Source organism: Haliotis asinina, chromosome 10 (assembly GCF_037392515.1).
Source record: "Haliotis asinina isolate JCU_RB_2024 chromosome 10, JCU_Hal_asi_v2, whole genome shotgun sequence".
NCBI classification, from domain to species: Eukaryota; Metazoa; Mollusca; class Gastropoda; order Lepetellida; family Haliotidae; genus Haliotis; species Haliotis asinina.
The window spans coordinates 7,735,764-7,760,841 of NC_090289.1; the positions used below are offsets into that span (position 1 = coordinate 7,735,764).

Genomic DNA, 25,078 nt, shown 5'->3' on the forward strand with positions numbered 1-25,078 from the left:
GTTCAGTTTTACGCTGCTTTTAGCACTATTCCTGCAATATCATGATGGGGGATTGGGCTTCACACACTGTAGCCATGTGGGGAATCAAACTCAGTTTTCCAGCATGATGAGTGAATGCTTTAACCACCGGGCCACCTCATCACCCAGCTTAAACACACTTTACTTCTTCCTGATTGGGCTCTCCCGGTCTGTTACCACCTAAAGTTATTACTGCATGAGTGTAGAGCAAGGTGGCAAATTCCAGTACACAAGTTGTGTTTATGGCAAATTTAGCAGTAGGTTATGTAATACATCATGCATGGTGGTATAGTGATACACACACCTCACCCACAATGGTAAGGCTCTTGTATGTAAATGAGTCATAGATTGTCAACAAGACCAACAGTAGAACAGTAGAAACACAGTCAAATCCTGATGAGTCCAGTGTCGCTGTCTTGAATATTATGCATGTCTTGAAGTACCTGTCAGTCTCGACCATTTTTTTGTAGCATCATAAACATACTACAGTGTATTGATAAGACTCAAATTTATTACTTGGTCCCCAAGGATACGACTCATCAGAATTTGACTGTAGAGACTGTTCTGGATGTGTTCCAGTGTCATGAATGACGTACATATTTGAAAGAACAAATTGTTTTATGAAGGCCTCAGATTAAACAAAGACTAATGCTGTTAAAATTAGAGAATCTGCTATATTTTTCAAATTATCGAAAGTGAACCGTTCAATAACTGTCATCATTTGATATCTATGCCTTCTGTGGATGTTTAACTGAAAGTAAAGCACGTGATTAATCAACATTGTAAGCATCTCGGGATGCAATGAGTGGGAGATACTTTAAAGATTATGTTTTTATCATTTTGAGACTATAGTTTAGGTTAATGCAGAAATGACAGAAATGATTTATGAGCTTAATAAGTGAATATTTGTGTTATATCCTTTGCCCTCAACTATTGTTTATGTACTTTTGTTCGTTGTTTGTCTCTGCTTTATGACACTAGCGTATTGGGCCTAGTTGTCTGCTTTCTACCACATAAATTTGGCATCACCTAATTCCCTGAACTTGCATGTGCTTGGCCATCTTTGTGAATATACTGAATCGGATGGTTCGCCCCCTTCCACGCTTCCATGATAGAAAATGGAGTTCAAGTTTCATCAAGTTTATAACATAAAGACTGCTTACTACACATGCTGACCAAAAGGATTTTGCATGAATACAATGCTTTCTTCCTCCGACACAAGGTTATGGTCAAAGTGCCAATATTATCGTGAATAATATTATATCGAACCCCGCCTCGATTCCAAGAGTGAAGTTGTTGTGTTATAAGCAATGTCATGTAAAATCCTTATGTCCATCAATAAAATACATATTTTACTGCCAGTTATAAAGTAATTTAAATGTGTATTTGAATCATGGCCAAAAGAAGTTTGCATGACAGAACTTGTAACATAACGACTTCTTCCACAGAAGCAAGGTGGGTGTCAAAGTGACATTAATATTGCAAGTAATATATATTGCCCTCCACCTAGAGTGAAATTGTTACATTATAAGCAATGTCATGCAAAATCCTATCATCCTTCAATAAAATACATATTTTACTACCAGTAGAAAGTAATTTTGATTTTGTAAATCTGTGAAAACAAACTTTAATAACATTCATTCTCAGACAGAGCGCCACCATTTGTTAAAATCGTGAGGTCACGAACTAAAGTCCATTTGAATTAATGAGATTATGGTTTGTTTTCATCAAGTTAGAAAATCAAAAGTACTTTCCAGTAGTTAAATATGTATTTGAATCGTGACCAAAAGGAGTTAGCATGACTCAACTTGTAACGTAACATAAGCGAGGTCGGGGTCGAAGTGAAAATACTGTGCAATATATTTCTGCACTTGCTAAATTTACTTGGTTTGTAAACATTCACTCACCAGTATGTAGACACTTGTTAATTTATACTTGGTCTCGTAATCCTAATTACTTTATAATCATACTCGTATGCATTTTGAAACTTAACAAAAAGAAGCAATCTGCGAATGTATAACATTAATGTAATATCTAGGCATTTTATAGTTTGCCTATATGAATCATAATTCGCACACATGCCCTAGTGTATGTTTTCTGTATCATTACAACTTCACGACGAAAACAATGATTCTGTTGAAAGTTATGACAACTTAATAAAAACAAAATGCAAACATTAAAATTAAAACAGATTAAAGTTATAGGAGCAATGTCATTCTCTTACCTTGTTTGAGGAATGTATCCATCAATATCCACAAAAACGAGTGACATATAATCTGCAGATTTCACAAGTGATGTGTCTTTCAACAATCTAATATACGAAATGTATCGTTTCAGGTTTTTCACATAGCTGTTTAGTCTCATTGGTCACCCAAGACAGCACACCTGGCAACTAAATGCATAATGTTCATTCTTTTTAAAAAAGTAATTTAGTTAGCCAATAATGAGCAATCAGTCAGTGCATTGACAGTTAATCCTTTGAAAGAAGGGTGTTGTTTTTACATAGACACATACACAACAGAGTGTATTTAGTGGAGATTTGTAAATGTACATATGGTACATAATTTAAATAAATTTAAAATTTTAAATGCTAAAGCGCGGCGTACTTTTAAACAAAACAAACGCCAATCTTGGCAAAATTATGTGTCCAAAATAAATTCTCGGACACCCATGTCCAAGGTATGGAACATGGTCCAGAAAATCAAAGGTAAAGGTACTAAATCTACTGTCCATCATCTCAAACATGGAGATCAATTGCTTACTGATAAATCAGATATTGCTAATAAACTAGGTGAAACCCTTGCTAAACACTCTTCCTCTTCAAATTATGTACCAAAATTCCAGCAATATCAAAAACAAGAAGAAAAGAAAACTATTAATTTCAATTCTGATAATGGGGAAGATTATAATGAAACGTTTTCTATTCATGAACTCCATACTGCTCTTGATCAAGCTCATGACACTGCTACAGGAGCTGATAACATACATTATCAACTCCTGAAGCACTTTCCAGAATCCTGCCTAGAAATTCTTCTAAATATTTCTTATGATATTTGGACATCGGGTAACTTTCCTCCCTCATGGGAAACCTAAACCTGGACGTGATCATACGGATCCATCCAATTATCGTCCGATTTCATTAACTAGCTGTGTTTGCAAGACCATGGAACGCATGATGAATAATCGACTAGTTTGGTACTTGGAAACAAATAACCTTGTAACTGATATACAGTGTGGTTTCCGTAAAAACAGAAGTACTGTCGATCACTTAGTGCGTTTAGAATCATTTGTTAAAAATGCACTAATTAATAAACAACATGCTTGTCCATATTTTTTGATCTAGAAAAAGCATATGACACAACCTGGAAATATGGTATTTTAAGAGACCTACATGACTTCGGCTTGCGAGGTCGTTTACCTCAATTTATAGCAAACTTTTTAAATGACAGACAGTTTCAAGTTCGAGTGGGTTCTACCCTGTCTGATCATTACAATCAGGATCAGGGTGTTCCACAAGGCAGTATTTTGTCTGTCACACTTTTTAGCATAAAGATAAACAGTTTATCAAACGATTCAATTGATGGATCGTTATTTGTGGATGATTTTAATATTTCTTGTCGTGGGAAAAATATGCATACTATTGAACGGCAACTGCAGTTGTGTTTAAACAAAATAAATAAATGGTGTCTTGAAAATCCACCAATCTTTTCTAAATCCAAAACTAACTGTATATATTTTTACAGAACATATAAACCACATAAGGACCCTGAACTATCTCTAGATGGCACTCCCATCAAAGTTGTAAAGGAGGCCAAGTTCTTGGGCCTAATCTTTGACTCCCATTTAACATTTCTGCCTCATATCAAGTCCCTTAAAACTAAATGCCTGAAGGCTCTTGACTTGTTGAAAGTTGTTTCCAACTCAAAGTGGGGAGGGGATCAAGCAACCCTCTTACCCCTGTATCGATCACTCGTACGTTCGAAACTCGATTATGGCTCCATCGTATATGGTGGAGCCTGCAACAGCAACCTTAAACTTCTTGATTCTGTCCACCATCAAGGCTTAAGACTTTTTCTTGGGTCTTTCAGAACTTCACCTATTGATAGTCTCTACGTTGAGGCCGATGAACCATCTCTTACTCAACGTTGTATAAAATTGTCTTTACAATACATTACTAAATTATATTCTAATGAATCTAACCCTGCCTATAACTGTGTGTTCAATCCCCTTTATGAGGATTTGTATAACAAAAAGTCTTTTCTTGTTCCACCTCTTGGGCACAGAATTAAACCATTTATTTCTTCTGCCGGTATTGAGCTGGAAAGTATATTGCCTTCCCGTCTTCTTTCTTCTCCTCCTTGGCAGTTGGTTAGGCCACAAGTTGACCTAACATTAACATCTTTTATAAACCTAATTCTGATCACTGCCTTTAATGGTCATTATCCTTTCTACTTGCACCAATACCCGGTAAGAGGTTTTACTCCCAATGTAAAACCTGGGAATAGGTTTAACTAGATTTAAGTAAAACCTATTCCCAGGTTTTACTAGGAGTAAACCCTCGTCCCGAAAGTACCGGTTTGGAGCGATCAGCCACCGAAATCTGCATTCACAGGAAAGGAAAAACAAAAACTCTGACAACAGTGTTTTAATTGAAATTGAACGTCATTGTAACACTTCCGTGAGCGACAGTTTGTGTTGTACCGGAATCTCCCTCTGAAGTAGGAACCGGCACTGTCGCAGACGTCTGAGTTTTCTTTGGAGCTGAACATGAGAGAACATCTGACGCCATTGCTTGTTGTTGATCACTGGTTCTCTTGTAAACCCTCACTGCCTCGCTTTTGTGACCTACAATAAAAGAATTCATCTTGATAAGTCATTTCAAATTGTACATAACCGTTTGAAAAGCAATTTATATGATATTGTAATCGCTTTGCTTGGGGCCATCATTGGGATTCGAACCCGGATCTTGGCATGTTAACCATAACACATGTTGACATCACAAGTTCTAGCATTTAAAATCGCCAAATTGCAATTTGGCCCAGTCACTTCAAGTTTCATTCGTGTTTTGCAGATATTCATTGAGTTACATACCAGTTTGTTCACAAATCTGTTGCTCGCTTATGTTTGCCTCGTAGAGACGGGTAGCAGCAGTGCATCTGAGCGAGTGGTTCGTTTTCCTTCCTTCAATTCCGGCTTCAGCACATATTCTCTTCACCGTTGTCTGGATTGTGTTGTGGCCCATGGGCGACTCTAGGTACCATTTTCCATCCTTAGGTTTCTTCATCGGGGTGAAGTAAAACGCATTTGCTCGAGTTGAAGATGGTAGGCTGGAAAGTTAAATTGTGTTGACATAGAATCAATTAAGTATGAAATGTTTGCATTTGTCATTTATATGCCCCTAAACCAATGCGTGCAATCATCATCAGGGAGTAAAATTATAAGACAATTTACATGCAGTATGGGTCAAGTCACCCGCATGATGTGATTAAATGAGTGGTATATCTAAAGAATGTATAACATGTATCAGAAATGTATCAGAAAACATCTAATACATACCAAAGTGACTTGTACTTCATGAAAAGGCGCACATAACATCGTTCCGGGTTCTTGGTATTTTCATACGCTCGCACCTTTTTCTTCTGCAGTTTCCTGTCTTTCACTCCCCCGGCATTTGTCTTAGAGACGTCTTCCACATACTGCAGGTACCTGCGGCCGTTCTGGTCTGTATGTGGGCCTGTAATCTGAGGTTGTTGGTGTAGTCTTAAACTCCGATGTTCCTTTCCACCTCTCAAGGCGAAGTTAAGTCCTGGAAAATAAAATTCCGTACACAATTATATAATGTTTATCTATTTTGGTCTTAACACGGGATTCAAAATATCCATCCAAACTTTGTTTGGTTTGGTTTGCCTCAAAGTGAAGTCGGGCATTTTGTTCCAGTTAATCACATTTATTTTCGATGTGAAGGTTTGATTGTAAATGCCAAAATTGCTAATATCCGACTTTTCGACAGGGAAATCAAATGCAAAATGCAACTCACCAGTTAAGTAGAGGACTGTGTCCAGGAGTTTTTGCGGCGTGCCTTCTCCAAGAGCCCCCTTCTCCCACAGAGTGTTCTCCTCGTCTCGAGTTATCACCTCTGTAGGTTTTCTCACGTCTGCTCCAAGACCAGCTGTGGACCTCTCACGCATGCATGCGTCCAGTGCCTGTCTGCTGTCCTGGAACTCTTCGCCTTCCATCAGATTGTAAGGAGATTTGTTAGCTTTCAAGTGTGACGCTATTGCCGTGAATAGCCCATACACAGTAACAGCTGGGTAGCAAGTCCCGTCCACTTTCCTCGCCTCGAATAGGAAATACTTTAGGGCTGTATTTATATCTTTAGCAGTCATATCCAGCAAGTCTTCAGTCAAGACGGACGACGACAGCGCGATGTTTGCATCCATTGACCTCGTCCGACGCTCTTCTTGCCATCGCCTGAATACTCCTTTCGCCCAATCATTTTTGTACCTTGTCGTTCTTGGAACACATCGAGATAATTTCCTTTCAATATCTTCCTCAGTCAAAGGTGCCGCGAAACGGAACAGAAAATCATCATCATCATCAGCAGCAGCAGCAGCAGCATTGTCATCATCTTTCTTAAACTGCGACTGTGTTAAAAACATTTCGTCTTCGCTCTGGTTTGCAATGGTTAGCAATGAGCGGATTCAAGTAACCACGTGGTATATAACTGACTCACTCACAAAAAACACGTGCACTGCGTGAAAATCCCGTGCGTTTTCTAACTTGTGCATTAGAGTTGCGACATTGCTGTCATTCCGAATGTTCGCGGTATAGTGAGGTCCTAATTCCTTATAACGCAATATTTAAAATGACGGTTTATAAGCAAGAGAAAAAACTTCTCCTCAGTTTTGGTAGAGAATGTAAACCTTCGGGGGTCGGGAAATCCCTCGGGGCTACGCCCCTCGGGATTTCCCTACCCCTCAGGTTTACATTCTCTACCAAAACTTCGGAGGCGTTTTTTCTCCTATACTTAAAAAATCAGAAATAAATGACTTACAATATAAACAAGAATATCATCAATTAAAGCATAAATATAGCAATTACAAACCCTTATTTACAGATGGGTCGAAGGACGGTGGCGCAGTGGCTTGTGCCACTGTCATTGGATCCAGAACAATATCTTCTAGATTACCAGATAATAGTTCTATTTTTACAGCAGAAGCTAACGCCATATACAGCTCTCAAATATATTCAAAGACAAAGATATATAATCTATTCCGATTCTCTTTCTTGCCTTCAGGCTATTAAATATATTTCTTGCAAACATCCGCTTTTAATAGAAATTATTGAATTGTATAATGATCTTGCTACTGGCCAATACGACATCGTCTTTTGTTGGTTACCCAGCCATGTAGGCATTTCTGGTAACACATTGGCTGACCTTGCTGCTAAAACAGCACTCAACAAATCTGTGACACCACTTCTTATTCCTTATAGTGATTACAATGCCACCATTAGATCTTATATCCATGATCTGATGCAAAAGAAGTGGGACACCCAAGTGGGTATCAAGAAGTTACATGAGACAAAACCTTACATTGGTTATACACACTTGGGTTGTCAGTCCACATTTGAAGAGGTTATTTTACGACGATGTCGTATTGGCCACACTAGATATACTCATGCGTACTTGAAGATCCTCCATTTTGTATCCCTTGTGATGAGAGAGTCACGGTCAAGCATATTCTGCTTGACTGTGTTGAATTCTCCATCACAAGGGATAAGTATTTTACAGTTAAAACAATGAAGGATCTTTTTACCAGCGTTAATTCTCATTTAATTATAGGTTTTTTAAAGAAATTGATTTTTTGGTTGAATTTTGAATAATATGTTTCTGTAAATAGATGTATTTTAATGACTGGTAGTTTGAATTAGTAACTTGAATTGTTGGTGGCTGTGCCCTCAAAGGGGGTTGAAGTATTGTAAAATTGTTGTCCTCCTGAGAGGGTATGTAAGTCCACAAACATTCAAAGTAAATTCTAAATTTCCACGTTTTTAATAATAGTATAAGTGGGTTTTTTTTTATTGTATGGCTAGATTTCCGAAATTGCTGACGATTGAGGGGATGATGTAAATCCAGCTATGGTCCATGCATCTAGCAAAGGTACTGTAAGTCCCCATGGTCCCTAGTATGGTGATCTACCTTCAGTTGTTGGCAATCTATAGCCCGGTTTTATATTGTATTGTCCTCTATAGGTAAATTGTTTTAGGCATAGCTACTAGTTTTACGTTCATTTCTGTGATGTTCTAGTTGTTTTACTGTCCTTCGTTGACTGATTTTTATAATACTCATATATTCCATTTTAATGTTCCGTTCCCGTCACGATATGGCTGGAATATTGCCGATGTGACATTAAATTTTAACTCACTCACTCACTCACTCACTCACTCACTCACTCACTCACTGTAAATGTACATACATAAACACTACCTTTTGACAAATCCCCATTGAAATCCATATGAAAGTAATTAATGAATCAGCGTGTTATCGGTTAATCCTTTGATTTATCCAGACACAATAAATGCCAAATGGGGACCTTTGTCTGGTAATCTAAGTGGCGTTACCACTAATTATACCTGTTATAAATTCATTAACTGAGCATCTAGTGAATGGTGACAAATAATGTAGGTTTATACAACCTAACACAGATTACAGCCTAGCGACACCAAGTGATTTTGATAAAATCGTCTATGAAAACAAGGGTTGTAACTCGGAAACTAGGCAAAGAAGAAGACAAAAGTAAATGATTGTGAGAACATAGACCTTTCAGTTTTCACAACAATTGTCACGATTTCAGGTTTGTACAAACCTGTAAATGTAATAGTTTACCCCCTGAAAAGTAGATGAATTCTGCATAGACCCTCATATCTACGACTACTATTACATCATGGAGACACGCTGCTCTGATTGGTTGGAATTTCATTTTCAGCTGAGAATTGTGCACTGTGATCGAAAAGGTCGATTTAAGGTAAAGAAAGATCGAATTGAGCAGTTTTAATGACTGAGTTTCATTTATAACGATGTCAATTAGTGATTTATGCATGTGCACCCCCTGGAGTATATGTGATATTTAAGTCTGGGCTAGTACATGCAGCTTCACATACACAAACATGCGCATTGTCACTTGACCAAAATATGCTTCAGTACAGCTTTAAGCCTGATTTGACCTCATCTCTCCTTTAGCTTATTTGAGTTAAGGATAAAATGAAGTGTCGTAAGTAAAAGACAATAGTAACAAAGAATTCAAATAAATTTAATCCTGCAGTAAACAACATTATTTCAGAATTAGCTGAGGATTCTAATGGCCAATCTGGGTGTAAAAAGTTTGTTGTGCTTAAGTTAGTTTCTTTTCAGTGAAAGAAATTATATTAGCCAAAATACATTAACAGTTGTTATTGCAGCTGATCAAGAAACAGCCCCAATACTGAATTCAGGAATTTATCTTGAGTCCAAATAGACTCCTCTATTTGAGGGTCCCTTGGACTCGTACTCTGAATTTTCATGGGTCGTAGACAACAAAATTGGTGTCCGAGACTCTTTAATACAGAGATCAAAATTGTTAGTGCCCCCCTAACAATGACACAGCAAAGATTGAAATGGCATGGTTAAATTCTTATCTGTGTGCCCTTATGGCACACTTGATTTGCTTGAGAAAGTGCATTAAAGTAAGTTTTCTTTGATATCTTTCATGATAAATAGTGACATTATGAACAATGACTAATGCTAAAGTGTACAGGTCAGACGGCCAGATGATCATCAATGTCGTTTCTGTAATAATATTATTAGTACTGTGTTGTAATATTGTTGTATTTCAGTTACTGTTATTGCTTTGTGTGTCTGTGATGATCATCATTACCCATGAAGGTCCCGGGGTAGAATAGGCCTTCAGCAACCTATGCTTGCCATAAAAGGCGACTCAGCTTGTCGTAAGAGGCGACTAACGGGATTGGGTGGTCAGGCTCGCTGACTTGGTTGACACATGTCATCGGTTCCCACTTGCACAGATCGATGCTCATGTTGTTGATCACTGGATTGTCTGGTTGCAGACCGCTGCCATATAGCTAGAATATTACTGAGTGCGACGTAAAACTAAACTCACTCACTCACTCACTGTGATGATCATCAGGTTGTTACAGTAATTAAACTGCCAACGATACCATAACCTGCCTAGCAGACTCAGTGGTAAGTTATTGTTACTTGATCAAAATTCTTACAAAAAGTACTTGGACTTTTTCTGCATCCCTGTTGACATGCTAATTGAATATTGTAGTGTCCATTGTCAATTTGAATCAGTTAGCATCCTGTAGATCCCTGTGAATTGGTAATGGTACAAAACGAGTTGTAAAATGATGTTAACAAAATCACCCAATATTGCTTCCACCGCTGTTGCTATGATGCCTAAAGATGCATGAAAACCATTTAGACTATAATTATTTGTTCAATAATGAAAGCAGATATTATTGTAATGAACTGAACCTTGATCTGTTCATCTCTTCTGATCTGTTCTTGTTCATATAGGAGTGTTTGACCTTGTTAACACTAGCTCCATGACTTTTGCCAAGTTTATGAGATCTTAATTCACAAATAGATTTTCATAATACAAATCATAGTACAAATAGATTTTCATAATTTTGTATATTGAGTAAAAAGGACTACTGGTAAAGATGAGGCACAGACAGGCCATTATATTCAGTTACTTAGCAGTATTATCATTTTAGGTGCCTATGGATAAGCAAGTTCTTGCGTATATAAGAAGCTTTCTATTGCTGCTGAGTGCTCATAGCTGCACAACATTCTTTGATATATTACTGGTTATGGATTTGGAGCAAGTATCACTACAGTGCATGATAAAGGCATCTTTAAATAGAAACTTCATTCATGTTCGTCTGACCCTCAAAACAGTATGTTTATTAGGAAGATATGAGCCATATGTTGTATCTCTTGGAGATCCTAGTAATGATGAACAGGCTAGTAGCAACAGACTTGTAATGATGTATACAATATGATCACATAATCATGACAGTAGCCCATGCTTGTCAAAAGAGACGACTTGACGGGATGGGATGGTCAAACTCGCTGACTTAGTAGACGCATGCCATCTTGACCAAGATCTTTTATGGACAAATCTTCTTTTAATTCTTTTACACACAACATTTCGGGGTCGTTTCAGATCCCTTCATCAGGTGAACTGATAGTCTATTCCACGTCATCTTATCCCAATGCTCATGCTACTGATCACTTGGTTTTCTAGGCCAGACTCAATTGTTTATAGTCTGCCACCATATAGGTGGAAATTGAGTATGGCAGAAAGCTAAACGCCATCACTCTCTGCTGGTAGGGAAATGATTTTTTTCTGATTTTCAAGTGTACTTTAAAGTACCTGGCAACAATAGCTTCATGAATGTGTCCTTTCCAAAAGATAACATAAAGTCTATCCTGCCTCAAAAAAAGTGTATTTGCACCGAGAACTATGTACCATGTGTGAATCATACTGGATGTAATCCGTGTTCTACAAACACTGATCAGCAATATACAGCAGTGCCCTAAAGAATTGATTTCTGTTGTTAATTGCTCTAAAGAAATGTGGCAAAGACATTTTTAGTCAACCAAAAGTTGTGATAAATATATGTGTGGTAAAACAAACATGTTTAAAGATATGAATTGGCGTGAGTGAGTCATTTTTAGCCAAATGATTCAAGCCTGTGGTAGTTCCTTGAGAGTTGATTGACAGTGTTGCTTTAAAAATGCAATTATCTTAAAGTTTGATGAGTGTACGTGGCACTCTAATGTTGGTGTAAATTTGACCAATCAGTTGTGTGCAAACGTAAGCTCAATATTTGCCATTGGTCAAGAAAAGCAGAAGAAGCCCTCATAAAATAAGTGGAGGCCATCATGTCATCCCTGCAGTTACATGAAGGGTTTGATGAAAGTAAAACTCTGTTCTTGAATATAAATATGTAACTAAAGAAGCCATCTGTTCATATCAAAGGAATATTAGTAACGTATCCATTAACTATATGCAGTAGTTTGCATTATGTAACTTAGTGTGAAAACTTGTGTGAGTTGTGGAAAGATGGATGAAGCTCTCATAAAATCTGCTTTTACTAGTTGCTGCCAGTTTTCTCCTTTCTCTACCGGCAGTATTATTTTGCTGAACCCTTTCTTGTTCATGATTAGCAGACCCATGAAGGTCCCAGAGTAGAAAAGGCCTTCAGCAACCCATGCTTGCCATAAAAGGCGACTATGCTTGTCATAAGAGGCAACTAACAGGATCGGGTGGTTAGGCTCACTGACTTGGTTGACACATCATCGGTTCCCAATTGCGCAGATCGCTGCTCATGTTGTTGGTCACTGTATTGTCTTGTCTAGACTCGATTATTTACAGACCGCCGCCATATACCTGGAATGAGTGCGGCATAAAACTAAACTCACTCACTCACTCATGATCAACAACTGACTTGTATGGTCATATTCTGTATGAGTTAACTTTTCATTGTTATTTACCATTATAATATCCATCTTAACATAAATTGTTGTAAGTACAACCATTTGATCAACACTTGGGGTCCATGCTTTGATTACATTATTATTTGAGAGTCTGGCATTTTGAAAATAATTCTTCAACATGTTTACCACTCCATGTAATGCAACATTGAGTTTATTTAGTTGATTTAATATTTGTGTAATGTTGTATTATAAAAGCAAAAGTATTGCCACATTTTCTGTCACAGTGAGCATCTATTTGTTCCCACCCAGTCCAAAACTGCCAACAAATTATTATAGTCTAGTTTCAGAGGAACTGCAGTATGAATGCAGTTGTTGAAGTTTCTTTTTGAACTAGTGTCATAGTACACACAAAGAGAGAAAAAGAAAATGTGTGGCAGTCTGCTTTTGGCCTTGATTATCGAAGCGCTCTTAGGGCTAAGATAATCATAGGTGCCATAGATTAACATTAACTTGCAATGGAGTGCCATAGGGTGCCATGCATTAACATTGACTTGTAACTATCTAAGCACTAAGACTAAGAGAGCTTCTAAACTCCAGGCCCTGCACTCCACTAGACAATCTCAGCCCTATTGTGATGAGTCTAAAATCACCTCATCAAGATTACCTTTTCAAATAATGTGCATTGTCCTTCAGTGTTTTATCATATGCCCGGCAAGGTAGTCTTTTTTTCCCAAACTGTACAATTGCTTATCAAACTTACATTACTGATAAATAACATAAGCCTACCATTTTTAAATGTTGGACTGTCAGAGAAAATAAAGTCAAGTATTCAGTTTTCACCTAATTTGCAGTAATTATTTTGTTACTGAGAGATTTCAATCCATTCCTCCTATGAGGAATTTGTGAAATGAGCCTTTAGATCAAGTGAACTATAATATCAGTGGTGGGTTGTCAGTTAGTACTGACATTTCCTAGAATTATTATGTTGTTATTATGGCATCTTACAGTACTTTCCATTCTTGGAACTAGTGGCACCTGGTTATAACTGTCTGAAGTATGAAGACCCCTGTGACACCTTCACAACAGCAACAGTGACACACGCATCCTACAATAGGAGTTACCAAAATATTCCCTGGTTCATCCTATCTGAACATGTGACCACCAGATTACCATGTAATCATTGCATCAGTGAATGACCTCCCTTCTTCGGAAGAATGTGACACTTGACTACAAACTGGGGCCAGTGTGTATTTCAGTCACTGCTGAACAAATCATCAATTGATTATGGCGTGTCACCTCCAAAGAAAGAGTAACAGTTGATTTAACAGTTTTAATCACACCTCATTGAGTCTGGAACAATGAGTATGAGGCTGTCTCAGCCTGTTAATGCTTCATTTGTGGTGGACAGATGTAGTGATTTGTTGAGGTCATCATCATTGTGGTGGCCATTGTCATTGTGCTCATTGTCTTGGGCAGCCAGATGCTTGCACTGGGACGCTTCACCTCAGCAAGGACATGAAGTCACCCTCAGTATTTTTGTTAAGGTCATAAATTCATTATTAGACACAGACACACCCACCACCACCAACAACAACAACATTTGTACATCTCACAGCATTAAATGTTTTTAGAGTTTCCACTTAATGGAAGCTGTTACTTAATATATAGAAATTAATATCTGTAGTCCTACTGACATACAAACATGTCTTGAACAGTATAGATAATATATAATTTATGGGGTCCTCAGTTTCCTGTCTTAGAATAAGACTACCTTAAATTTTGCTTGTTCATCATTATTAGTGTGTCTTTGTTTGATTCTTTAAGTATAATTACTGTAGACTCAAATCACTTCAGGAATTTGTTTTTCTTTAATTTTACTTCTGCTTCTTTGGGTAGTTTGACTAGAAAATCTATGCATAAATAAATAAAACTGGTTACCAGTGTAACCACAGATTTCTTTTAGGGAATTTGTCAAGATGTATACAGTTCGATGGACTCAGTGATGTATGAAGTAAAGCAAAGAGCTGACTGTGTACTGTGTTCATACAGATTTGAACTGTCTTAAAAGCTTTACAGCCTTTGTATAACTGTACAAGGTGTGTATGATAGTTGGAGCTTGTGCTTTCAACATTCTTCAAAGGCAAGGATGAATGAAATTGAATTCTGATGTTGTTTCAAAACTTGCATCTTGTGACTTATTATTGCTAAGATGTGTGCCACCTATCAAGTTCAATGTGCTTAATGTGAATTGAATTCTATCATCATTAGATTTATGTGCTACTTCTCTGTAGTATCAGCCGGACATGGGGAAACAGGTGTAGATCAAAGGGAAGTTGAGGACAGGTGATGGTTGGTGTAGAAAGCTCGGCTAGAAGAGCTCTTATCCATTCTTGTTTAAGGTGTGAATAGGTCAGAATTTTTATAAATGTTCAAAATTCATGTACATGTGTTCCTTTGAAAGCAAGGTACTTCTGAAATGTCAATTATCGTTAGCATAGACAAAAAGTCAACATGTGCAGTTTAAAGGTAAATAGACAAGATGATTGTTTAAGAGAAATCCCCACATGACACTATGTTAATACTGGGAATACGAAGCAACTTCCTTAACAAATGTTAACATCAAAACCAAAATAATATGGGTCATTTTTGTTTTGTTTTGTATTTAGAAGGAAAAAGTGAATGGTTAGTTGTTTCTATTATTAGTTTGTTCTAATAGGTGAATATTTTAAAAAATAGACATATTGTGTCATGACTGGTGTCATTAGCACTGAAATTTGTGTTTCAGACTAAGTTAAAATTGTAAATTGTTGTATGATCAGTCAAAGGTGATTTGTCATAATACTGTGTCTGTCATGATAGGCCTTCGTCTGAAAGATGCTCTGGATGGAGACATTTATCCATTAGTGTCATGAAAAGATGAATAAAAAAAAGATGGTCATTCATTTGAAATAATTTCTGTTCTACTCCAATGTGTAGATGCCACGCTCAGCAAATAATAAAATGTGTTCTTCATTTGTCTCGAAGTGTCACGGTGTTGGCATCGGGCACTTCAATAGGCAGATGGCATGTTTGACACATTCACAGCATCCATAACTTGTAGTAGAATAGGCTTAGCACATGCTAATATTTCCCGACTGGTTCCTTGTTTGCTTCTTTGTTTGTACAAGGTATCACAATATACCTGCTTCAATTAACAGGTGTGGAAATATTCATAATGCTCCAATAGAAATTCCACCACTCCTCAAATTTCTTTCGAATGGTCCAAGGCACGTGTCTGGATTAAAGACCTGTTTGCTTTGATTTTTATGAGGACATAGAAACTATTGTGCAGTTGGAATAAAAGATAGAAAATAGGATTGAACACCGCGGAACGATTTGACTGATACACTCACAAAATAATCAGCAGGTGATAGTTTAATGGAATCACCATGATCATTGGATTTCATGCATGGGGTGCGGACGAACCTCCATCACTTGTGTTGTCCTCAAGAGCAGTGCTTGGACGTAAATTATGGGTTTTAGACCTTACAACATAGTGAAAAGGGGTGTTTAGGTCTGTAGTGACGGTGTGAGTGAAGTCTGAGGAGGGTGGAAGACAAAGGAGATTTTTGAGAGGTCATCTACAATATAGCTATTGGATCGTCTGTGAAGAGAACGTCAATCCCTGTGTTGGTTTTGACCTGTGGGGAACTGCAGGGTGTGAGATGCTATTGTTAAGAGATCAGAGACAGAGTGTTTGATCACAAATAGATGACACGGTGCAATGTGGCCTGTAATCTATAGCTGATCATGCTGACACAATACCTTGTCGGTAGAGTTGAAGTTTTCAACTTTTTCACAATGTAAGCAGACTAGATGTTTGAATGTATAACTAAACTATAGAATTATGATGATACAGTTTGGAGAAATATGATACTCATCTCCATGGAAACAGTACTTACAACCAAACAAATGGCATATGAACATGTCATGATCCATGAATTTAAGAGAGGAACCTAAACATTTAGAATGTCCCTTAATGTATTCTTCAGGGTTCATATCATGTTTTGAATTTTCACTGGACAATGAAAACATTTTGAGAGATCACAGCTGTATTTATCAATTTCATCGTAATCGGAAAGTCAAATCACACCATGTATCTAAGATCTTGAAAGTCATTTGGAGAATTAATGTACATATATAAATAAGGGTATATGTAGTAGTTACTAATGTGGAACTTGTCGCTCCATATTTATGTTCAGATGCACCTTGTTCCATCACTAGCCAAATTCAAATGATATATGAATCAATAGTATCTACATGACTCCAATACAATCCATTTCAGATAATCTATTTGAAAATCTAAGTTTCTTTTACATTTTTTCTTTATGTAGATTTTTATAGTATTGTTAACCACAATGCATTGTTACTCCTTTGAGTAAGAGGTATTTATGTATTTTAGAAAAAATACAATTGTCATGTATTTTATAGCTAACTTTGGATTTACCTTGAGGTTATAAGGGTCTTTGTGTTATGCATGAAATCATTAAATAACAAAGAAAATATTTGATACAGGAGCATAAGGAACTGATACGTTTGTTTGGTATTCAATAATTCAGAGGTTTTACTTTCCAGATGCCCCACATGGAGGAAAGTCAGGCCCTGGCTTCTACAGTGAGTATGGTCACCATGGTGGCATGGAAATGGCTGCTGCCGCCATGGCGATGGGCCTACAGTCCATGACCCAGACTTCCAGTTCCCAGGACTTCTCAAGCCTAAATGCCTTGGCCACAACAGCGATGTCTTGTGCCAGTGGAAACATGTTTGATCAGATGGCAATGAACTATCCTCTGAAGCCAGAGAAAAATATGCCACCTACACCTCCAGGTGATGCCCCAGATCCACTCTGACATGATAAAAGTTTTACATGCTCATGCCTTACAGAAAATAGAGTTCACAAATATATTCATGCCTCAGATAATCCCAAATAGTTTATGAACTATTCATGCCATGTATACTAGTGACTGAATAGTCATTATGTTTGACAGATATTTGAGTTTTCCGGTTTTCTTCTCTCTTTTTTTCTGGTAAGGGGTGATATTCTCTCTCCCAGGATCTAGTGATATTGGCATTGAATGCTGGATTACACATATTGTACTTGATGATCTTTGACTGACTCACTGTGGTGTCATAGTTGAGTTGTTAGAGCGTTTGACCTGAAGAAAGAAGACCTGGGTTCAATTCCCTACATGAGTACATCCAGTTTTGGTGTTCCCCGGCTTGATATTGCTGGAATATTGCTAAAAGTGAGGTGAAACAACGCTCACTTACTTTGACTGTCACAAGAAACTGACTCAGGCAATCAGCAGTTATTTTGGTAAAATGGTATTGTTTGACTTCTCAGTAGACACTTGTGATTAATATTATAGTGAATTAATCATGAAATACCATGTCAGCTTTTATGGATTCTTGCAGATGACACCCTGCTGTTGTCAAAGTTTCTTGTACATTAACCATATTTTTTTTCATACTTATAGGCCACAGACATTAGTAGTCCAGTGCCCAGTTGAATACTTGCAGTTCACAGTGCTGTTCCTTAGGGATAGAGTTTGATTCTCGCTTTATTCCTTGAATATTTTTGAGGATTTTTTTTCAATTGTATCCTTTAGCTAACACCAGAGTTAAACCAAAGTAACTTACTCTATGCAAACCAAAGAAAAGAAAATTGTACTGAATGCATCATGGTTATTGTGACAATCCCAGGGAGTCCTGACGATCCAAAGGAGTTACAAGGAATACCTGGCTTGTCCAACTCAGACCACATGGCTATGCCACAGAACATGATGGCCAAACCTGTACCCATGAAGAAAGCCTCAGACAGAAGACATGCACAAGCCCGTCCCGGCTTGGCCTCACCTACAATGGTGTCGCCGTCAATGATGTCACCAGAAACCATTATGGATCCCAGCGTAGCGTTGATGCAGATGTCAACAGACAGTAAGTCATTACTTATACCTAGATCTCTCTATGGGCCGTGCCTTTGTTAATATATTGGTTCCAGTGTGTGACTTGACCCATTGTGTGGTTGTAATACAACACCTGCCAAACAGTTCACTTGACCATAGTCACATTAATATATTCAACACATTGCGGACTGTGACATAAACAAACCAGTCGCTAATTCTGTATGCAAATATTAATACCTTGTCTATCTATTATCTACTGTAACCTTTCACACTGAAATGTTTCATGGAGACTACAAGCATGATGCTCTCATCACAGGAACAATTTTCAAACTTCATTTTACTTAAAGTATCTACTTGTATGTTGTACTTGTCCATTTTGTCATAACTATGGTCATCAATGTCCACCATTAAGTACTGACCACTGTCATGTGAACTGATACACTTATGGACTCTGGAGAATATTTTCACTTTGAAAGAAGTTTTCTGAGAATTAATTCCTGTGCTCCAGAGCAAAACAGTTACTTTCAGTGTAAGCCAAAGTTGAAGAAGAAAAAAAATAGTTCTGATATTTACACAGGACAATACTGTTTGTAAAGGTCACATAAGTGAATTATTACACTAAATCTACCATCAGGAAACTCATTGTTAATTATACAAAATTTGCATCTGCCTTATTCAAATTCAATACTGAACTGTACAAGTAGAGAGACATTCCAGAACTGAAATTAGATACACTCTATCTCACATGCTGTCATCAGTTTGGTCACAGCCAATGCTAGAACTATTACACATTCATGTGTTACCTCACATGTGTGTAATAATAGATTTTACAGGTGCTTTGTCATGTTCAGCCAATTCTTGTTTTCTCTTTGTCACCTTGTCTGTTTTATGGGAGACACATCTCCAGATAATGGTGTCTGAAACCTCTCTGTGATAAGAAGTGTTGTTTACTGGCCATATTTAAAACTGACTTGATTTGATGAATGTCCTTTTATCTCTGTGACCTTTTATCAGGGATATCTCTCAGACGTGGAAGGTTCCCATGAAAGTGAAAGGCATGTGTACTTCGCAGCAAATTGTTACACTGTAGTACATAATGACTCTATATGTAATTCTGTGAATGCTTCAAATATTTATTTGAAATTCCAATAGTCAGTATATTACATGAACCTGATTATTGATGAATATGGTTGGGTTCCTGTTGCATACTGGTATGGAATTTGCTTTATGCAAATCTCCAAAAACTAAGTTTGTTTGAATGATACCAACCCTGTTGATTTTGTTATGGTAAATATTTTAAACGTATTGTACTAAGGAATTCCTTTATTCTTTCAAGAATTGTCAAAACTGTTGGAGACATTTTGTTCATTCAGTAACTGGAAATCAATTGATTTTTTTTCAAATGTGGGTACCACTTTCTTTGTCTACAGGACTAATGCCATGCAAATCTTGATTAGGATATTTGGATTCTATCAAGAATTAATGGAATTAACAGGTATCAACTTGACATATTTGTTTAACCCATAACTTTAAAGTTTCTTTGTCTCAAGGAGACATGTAGAGCTACTGTTTGTTCTTCTTTTCTCTTGTTTGCAAGAAGTACATCAATTTAGAAATTTTGAAGCTTAACAAGCCCTTGAACTCAGGGAATCATTTCTATGGCAAACATTTTCAGCTAATATTTTTATGATCATTTAATGAACTGTCTCTTTCATGTATACGAAAGGTGCAAAATCATATACAGATATTTAGATAAAAAATAATGATAATTGATTAATTTTGACCCCCATCATAAATTTGTTTCACAACTATGTGATGGATTGTTTTCAGATCTGGGAACAGCTCCTAATATCTATGGGAGGTCCTAAGTCATCATTTTTGTCAAGCCCACCTAAATTTTTCCCCCACATTTTGCATGTACCCAACTATTTAACATTGCAAAAGCACAAAACATCACAAAAGTCCCCCAGTTTGGTTTGGACAGGAATAAGCCTGTGATGTTTTAAGAACATTTTAAAATAATGTGTCAGAATTGTTCAACATTGTTCATCAGTTAGATTTGGGGCTATTAGAGTGCCATGCTCGGACTTTTTGGTTAGTTAAGGTATTATATACCAACAGAAGATGTGCTTTTCTATCAAGATTAGATACAGCTTCTAATATTGTCCTGATGTATGTATTAACTAGTGGAAACACACTAATTATATACCTCATATAACCATCATATACCCATCTAATATAGGCATTATTACATGGCTCATAGTATCATAGTAACTATGATATAAATGCTTAGATTTCTTCTTTGACCTGATAGGGTGATGGGGTAGCCCAGTGGTTAAAGGGTTTGCCCGTCACACCAAAGACCCAAGTTCGATTTCCATGTGTGTGAAGCCAGTTTCCCCTTTGGCACGATATTGAGAGAATCCATGATGATTCATGTTGCCACAAGCCAGATTGTCAGGTTGTAGCTGATATAACTGGAATATTGCTGAGTGCTGTTCTAAACATCAGACAAACTTCACCCATCTGTACACCACACTACAGCATGTAGAGTTCAGTCAATCTTTTGCTGGAATATTACTGAGTGCTGCACTAAACATCAGACAAACTTCACACGTCTATAAACGACACTACAGCATGTACAGTTCAGTCAGTCTTTTGCTGGAATATTGCTAAAAGTGGCTAAAATCTATACTCACTAACTCATTCACTTTTTCCTGATTGGCTTTCAAAAACACTAAATTAACTACAAAGATTAAAGTGTGAGTAATTATTTTTTCAAAAGTGTAATGTAGGTTAGGAATCAATGTCTATCACATGCAGTGACAATTTTAAATTTAGGCACCTGTGTCCTTACAAAGAAATAGGCTGGTACTGATGCTTTACAGCATCTGTTGTTTTTGTTGTTTTCATGTTTATTATCAAAAGCATTGCCATGGAGTATTTCAAAACGTTGAAAAGTTTCCTTTCTATCTCTTGATAGTGTCAGATGACAATTTGAATCATGTCATTTGGATCCAAATATGTGAATCATAGAATCAAATGTAATGACAGTGAAATTGAAAAATAGATTGAAGCACTTGTAAAATCATTGAAGGAGTTTTACAACTTGGCCCTTATTCCATCTTGACCTGAGGCTGAACATTTGATTGAAGATTAAGCAGTTTATACAATAAGACTAAGAGAGGCAATAACTATCATCTCAAACAAGTTGGCTGTATTAGTTTATATTAACATCAATTCAAAGGAATTATTATCTTCAGTAGACTTGCAGCTTGACTACAGAAGGGATGTATGTTTTGGTAATGCCACATCGGTTGAATTAGTGTTATTGTATCATAGGGGAAAGATCGGTCTCTACTGTCACAGATGACCATGCTTGATTGCTTGAACATCTTTAATCTTGTGAGGTCAGAGGCTGAAGGGTGGGTTGAATGTGATGTTTACAGGCTATTATTAACACATGAATATACTGTTACAGTTTAGCAGTTTTGGTAGAAGAATCTTACTTTAAACCAAATAGAAAAACGTCTTTGAGTGGCATGTTTAGAAATTGGTGAATCAGATATGGACAAAACTGTGTGAATGAACGCAGATGATGCCACGTTTTGACATAGATTCTTCTATTGTTGACAATCAAGAATCTGTATCAAAATGTCACATCACCCAAATACAAAGGTCGATCATCCTTAAAGTTTGCCCTTATCAAATGGAAAAAGCATGCCTGGCTGTGTTGTCTTTGCTTGCATTAATAAAAATGTGATGGTCAGATTTGCTTATGATTTTAACAGTAAATTATATATCATTATAAATGATTCATGGAATGAAGATTGAAGATGAAGTGTCCAGTTGTCATTGTGTTCTTACCCTGTGGTGTTAGTTCCCTGTAAATATTGCCTGTAATCAAACTGAGCATAATCATAGTGCTAGTCCTCTAATTCTGAACTGAAGTAGCATTCATTACATGCATCTGTTATTATACCCACACCCTAAATGCTAAGATGAAGACTTGACTACCTCGTTAAGCAATGCTGAAATAGTGTTTCCTTTGAGCATTTGGAGGGGTGGTGGGGTAGTGTAGTGGTTAAGGCGTTCGCTCATCACACCGAAGACCCGGGTTCAATTCCCCACATGGGTACAGTGTGTGAAGTCCATTTTCTGGTGTCCCCCGCCGTAATATTGCTGGAATATTGCTAAAAACGGCATAAAACTTAATTCACTCACTCACTCACCCATTTGGAGATATTGCCATTGTTGCATTTTGTCTGGTTTTTGTTTCCCATTTTGTTTGTTTCGTTTCCGGATCCCGTGACTCAAAGTTTAGGGTAAATACAGCTTTGACAGTATAGATAGAAATAATACAGTACATCATCATAAGAAGTCAGATATTAGATTGATGCTGTTTACAACATTATAACATGGCCAAGTTTTGTATAAGTGACGCTCACATTCAAATCCAAAGCAAACCCAAGATGATTAAATAGATCCACTTCTAAATGCCCTTCAAAGAATTAAATAAGTTCTTCTGTACCACATATTATATTTTTACAACCTTTTCACCACATTTTCCATTTCCAAAGGAGTAACTCAGGAGTTTATAACCATAGGAAACATGAAATAAATATGAAACTACTTTTGACTGTAATTGTAGAATAATTTCAGCCTTTAGTGCAAAATAGTAGGGCAGGTAACATAACATTTTTGTACATGAATACAGATGGTATCAGTATACATGAAATATCTTATCTTTAAGAATGCAATTTATGGAACAAGGCATGCATTCTGTTTGTCTCGTGCCTGCAGAGGATTGATTGAGGGCGTTATGAAGCTGGACTACCAGTACAAGCTTGTTTAGTAAATGTGGTGTGAGGGAGTTGGTGTGTTACTTAGCATTACACAGCCAGTTTCATCTAAATACCAGCAGTATATGTTCTTAGTCAAAATCCTATCAGTTTTTTCAGTAGCAATCTCTCTGCCTACACAAACACCTACATAAAACCAATAGTGTCACTTTGGAATGTAATGATGTCACCAAATAATTGACAGCATCATCAACTTCCTCAACAGCAGAAACTCCACCTGGTGAGAGATAAATACAAACGGAACAGAAGTTGTGTGTTCAGGTTTCTTGCAATTCCAGTGTCCCCAGTTATGATATTGTTGGAATATTGTTAAAAGCTGCGTAAAGCCGTACTCATGCACTCACGTTATTGAAAGTTTATGTATGTCAGTTTCACCCTCTATATATAGTGTACTATTGTATGACAGAAAGACTTGTTTTTTAACCACCAAGAAGATTTCAATCAGTTTCCAGTGTTAATCTTCTTTGTTCCTTGTAACATATTCTTATGGTTGTAAAAATACTTTCAGTTGTCAGGTGAGCATGATCATAACAGAAACCTTGATAGTGTTATCTAAAGATAGAACCTTAAATACTGATGGCAACGAATATGGGAGCAGATGAAAGCACAAGTGTTCCTTTATTTATTTCCCGAATTCACTCACAGTGCAATGCAAAAGAAACCTGGAAAAGAATAAAGGAACACTTGCGCTTTCATGTGTTTCCTTATTTGTTTCAATCAGTATATATCTGAGTTATTGAACAGTATCTAGTGAAAACATTTCTGGTCAGGTTATTGTAACAATTTAATTCTCATTGTAATATGACTATAAGTTAGCTGGACATAAGATTCAAGATTCTTCTACATTTTTGCTATAGGGCTAACAAGTTGGCCCCTAAAGCTGTTCACTTGAAGGATGAGAACTATTTTAAGGATATACAACTTTTTTCATTCTGTATAGGCAAAGTTTCGACATAGATTCTAATGTTGTTTAGAATCTATGTCCAGACATCGTCTAAACAAATTAAGGAAGTTTTATCGTCCTCAAAATAGTCTTCATCCTTCATCTACCCAACTTGTACAATGACAATCAAAGAGGCATGTTCACATGTTGGGATGAGTTGATGACATAACAACTTATTCTTGAATTTGACACAATTTTCACGGTTCTTCTTTAAAATCACTTTTATTTAAGGTTGAAAGCAAGAACATCATCACTGTAATTAGACTGCACTTACACCAGTGTGAATGTAATGTGTGAAGGGACAATAGTTTTGAATACAAGAAATTGAAAATTGTAACAGTTTCACAAATTGTTGTTGGACAAGTATCTGCTAGTCACTTCCAGTTTGTGTATACTTCTGCAATTTTTATTTACAAATGAAACTTATTCATTCTTTTACCACAGATATCAGCAAGAACTGAACTTTAAAAAATATTGTTTTTTATGGTGTAGATGTAAAAAGAAACAGAGCTATGTTTTCTTTAATGCTCTACAAAGTTCTTGTAGCAGTAATCTTATTACAGTTTAATGATAAGGTTCAACATGGTCTATTCCTTATTAACATGTTGGGATAGAAGTTGTTAACGCATCGCATTCGAAAGGAAGTGCCATGTATTCCTGGAGTTTCTTTTAATCTTTTCTAGGAGTTTGAACAATTGTTACATGTGGTACCTAGAAGTTTTGAATGTAAATTTTAGTAGTTGAAATTTGTGGGGAAATAAGAATGCCTTGCTCATGACAATGAGAATGGATGGAAGGTGTTTAC

At 36.8% G+C, this 25,078-nt stretch overlaps 1 protein-coding gene across 1 annotated transcript in view; it reads left to right on the forward strand.

The window, feature by feature from the left end:
- The window catches only part of LOC137298876 (hepatic leukemia factor-like), a 57,346-nt gene that overhangs the window by 14,333 nt on the left and 17,935 nt on the right, over window positions 1-25,078 (forward strand). The window contains exons 2-3 of the mRNA XM_067831223.1: window positions 17,138-17,389; window positions 18,266-18,499. Of these exons, the coding sequence (XP_067687324.1) occupies window positions 17,138-17,389; window positions 18,266-18,499 (486 nt within the window). The remainder of the gene's footprint in view (window positions 1-17,137; window positions 17,390-18,265; window positions 18,500-25,078) is intronic.